The sequence below is a fragment of the Capsicum annuum genome, unplaced genomic scaffold, assembly GCF_002878395.1.
Source record: "Capsicum annuum cultivar UCD-10X-F1 unplaced genomic scaffold, UCD10Xv1.1 ctg78564, whole genome shotgun sequence".
NCBI lineage: Eukaryota > Viridiplantae > Streptophyta > Magnoliopsida > Solanales > Solanaceae > Capsicum > Capsicum annuum.
Genome location: NW_025889064.1, coordinates 12,313 through 15,471, shown reverse-complemented (window position 1 = coordinate 15,471; position 3,159 = coordinate 12,313). Strand labels below are relative to the sequence as shown.

General features: G+C 37.2%; 1 protein-coding gene across 1 annotated transcript; it reads left to right on the top strand.

Annotated features, from left to right (window-relative positions):
* Nucleotides 1–573: 573 nt before the first annotated feature.
* Nucleotides 574–2,274, top strand: LOC107876823 (F-box protein At3g07870-like). Its single transcript, XM_016723666.2, has 2 exons — nt 574–1,370; nt 2,262–2,274. Exons 1-2 carry the CDS (start codon nt 574–576, stop codon nt 2,272–2,274), a joined length of 810 nt encoding a protein of 269 aa, XP_016579152.2.
* Nucleotides 2,275–3,159: the final 885 nt, after the last annotated feature.

Genomic DNA, 3,159 nt, shown 5'->3' with positions numbered 1-3,159 from the left:
TTATACCAAACTCACCCGTACTTTCTGAAAATATATTTCTAATTTACTCCTTTCATTTTAGTCGTTTAACATGTCACATTTCACCTCTCAAAAATTAATTTGACTCAATTTGCTATTTTTCTAATCTAAATTGAATAAAAGCAATGTGATATTTTAACTTTAAAATTTAAATACTTAAAAATTATACAAAAATATTATAAATTACTATTTTTTTCTATAAAAAATATATTTTAAAATATTGATTAAAGTTTATATCACTCAACAATCCAAAAATAAATAAAAGGTAAAGAGGGAGAAGTTTGACCAAAATATGAACAAATATATTTTTATATTAAATAAACGGCAAAAAAGACGTTGTGCTTTTTGGTCAGTACCAGTCCTACTCCATATTGGTATAAACTTCACTGTTCTGTATGTGCTTACAAAAAGCTGAAGAAAAGCAGTACAATAGAAGCTTACGTCCTGTCTGCACCATAAGATTATTGAACCTATTGAAAATCCCTAGCGCATTTTGCCTTACTTTGTTGTTTTTCTCCATAGAAACCTCAAACACGATAGGAAAATCTTGCAAGAATGTCCGACTATTTGCCTCCTAACTTGCTACTGGAAATACTTTCCAGGCTGCCAGTCATAAGCCTTTTACGATTCAGGTGTGTATCGAAACAATGGTGTTCTCTCATATCATCTCCCCATTTCATCTCCATTCACTTATCACTTGCCACTGTTATGGCTACGCCTAATGCTACTGCTACTGCTACTCCCCTATTCCTCCTGCGTCACCTCTCCATCAGACCCAAGAAACAAGAAAAGTACTCTGTTTACCTTCACCCTTCGAAAACCGAAAACCTCATTCTTGTTAAAGAACTCAACTTTCCATTCAAGACTGACTCAGGAAACCATTTCAGAGTTGTGGGTTTCTGTAATGGTTTGTTTTGTCTCTCTGATGATTTTTTCAGGTACAGGGATACTGTCATTCTCTGGAACCCAGCTATTCGCAAAAGTATCATTCTCCCTAAGCCTCGTGTTCATTTTGGTCCGTATGGGCCTTACATGTTTTGCCTAGGATTTGGGTTTGATGAGAAGAAGTGTGACTTTAAAGTGGTGAGGATTGCATATTTGCAGGATGGTAATGGTGCTTATACAGTATTGCCTCCTGAAGTTGAGGTCTATAGTTTAAGTACTGGATTATGGAAAACAGTTAAGAAGGATATTCGGTGTAGAATTGTTGAGTATTTCTATAGTAGTGTGTATCTGAAAGGGGCTATTCATTGGGTTTCGTATAGGAAGAATGAAGGCGGGGATTTTGCGAATAGGTTGTTGGTTTTTCATTTAGGTGATGAGAGATTTAGTGAAATGGGATTGCCCAAAAGGTGGATCATGTTTCTAGAGCTTTATGTCAAAACGACTCTTTATCCAAACTATTTTGTTAAATACCTACAAGTTTTAAATCCTTTGCCAAATATTCACTTAATTCCATCTCACCACCAATTTTTTCAACTTAACAATTTCAACCCCAACCTTTATAATAATTCACTTTAACTCAATACTTTCAACTTAATAAATTCACCCATAAGTTTCTAATAATATACTTCAACTCACTTCATCATCCACCACTATAAATATAAAAATAATATCTAGGTTTCCAAAAATATTAAAAAAAAATAATTCCAAAAGCTAAAAATAGAAAGTGGTTATTTTTCCCACAAAAAAGCTCCGATTTCGGCCACTTTTCCGGCGTTATTTTCCGGCGATCAGCTGTAAATTAGTCCACAAACATCATAAGCTTGTCCATTGCATCCATTGTTACCCCATTTGTTTCCTATCTTCTCAAACACACTTTTCACCATTGTTAAAAAGCTTTAAATCACTCACATTACTCAAAACCACTTTAGAAAGTGCATTACAACAGCTCAGGCGACTCCAAGTACATTTCTTTATTCCATAAACCCAACAATCATTGATTACAAGCAATATTTGCAATTTTAAGTATTTGTACAGAAATCTGCGCAGTCATCGAACCGTCCTCGCCAGTCATCGATCATGCATACAATACGACATAGACCATAAGCATAATCTACCATCGACCGAAGCTTAATTCTAGGATGTCTATTACAGAATTTGTTCTGGTTTCTGGTGATTTCATGGGAGAATGGGTGGAGACTTCGAAATGTTGGAAATGGAGATCATTTACCAAGGTAATAATTCCCATTCCTGTTCGCCGCAACAGTTAGTACGATGAATTTGTTGCAAGCGTAATGCAGATCGGGGATCTAGATTGCGCGCCGAGCGACGTGGTGATTAGTTATGTAATGCATTCGAGGAAAAAGGTGAATCCTACGATCATAAATAGCGATGTACGTGTGCTGACGTACATAATGAATGTTGATGCAGATGGCTTTAGGCCAATTTTGAGAATAAATATGGATGAGAGGTCCTTTGAAGGACCGTTGAATTCATCAACACCCCCACTACGGTGCCCGACAGTCGACGACGATTTTAATGATTACAAGAACTATATCGATGATACAATTAATATGGAAGATTATTCTATGCATATGGAAGACTTTTCATCGGACTCGCAAGATGATAAAGAAGATCGTGAAACGGAATCACAATCAGGACACTCCTTCACCGACGGAACTAATTTCTGTTGTGGTCAAATATTCACCGATAAAAAAGAGCTGAAAATGCAACTAGACGCAGCAGCGGTGAGGCAGTCTTTTGATTATTATATGGAGAAGAGCTGCATGAAATTGATGAAGGCGCAATGCTTATCTCGTGGTTGTGGCTGGCTGTTACGAGCAAAAAAGTACGACACCTCGAACAGATTTCGCATATACAAGTATGTCGGGATGCACACGTGCTGCATTGAAAACGCCATCCGCAAGCACAAAAAAGTTTCATCCGAATGGATTGCTTCAGTATGCGTAAATCATTTTCGGGATGGTAAGGGTCCAAGCATAAGAGAAATTCAAAGAATTGTATTTAAGGAGTTGCGTTGCAACGCAAGATATTGGATGTTTTGGAAAGGAAGTGTAATTGCGAAGAACATCATTCGCGGGACACCGGAGCACGAATATGCTTGCTTGCCGGCTTTTTCCCACATAGTGGAGTTATTGAATCCCGGGTCTTCTTACTCTATCATGGTAAACCGGATGG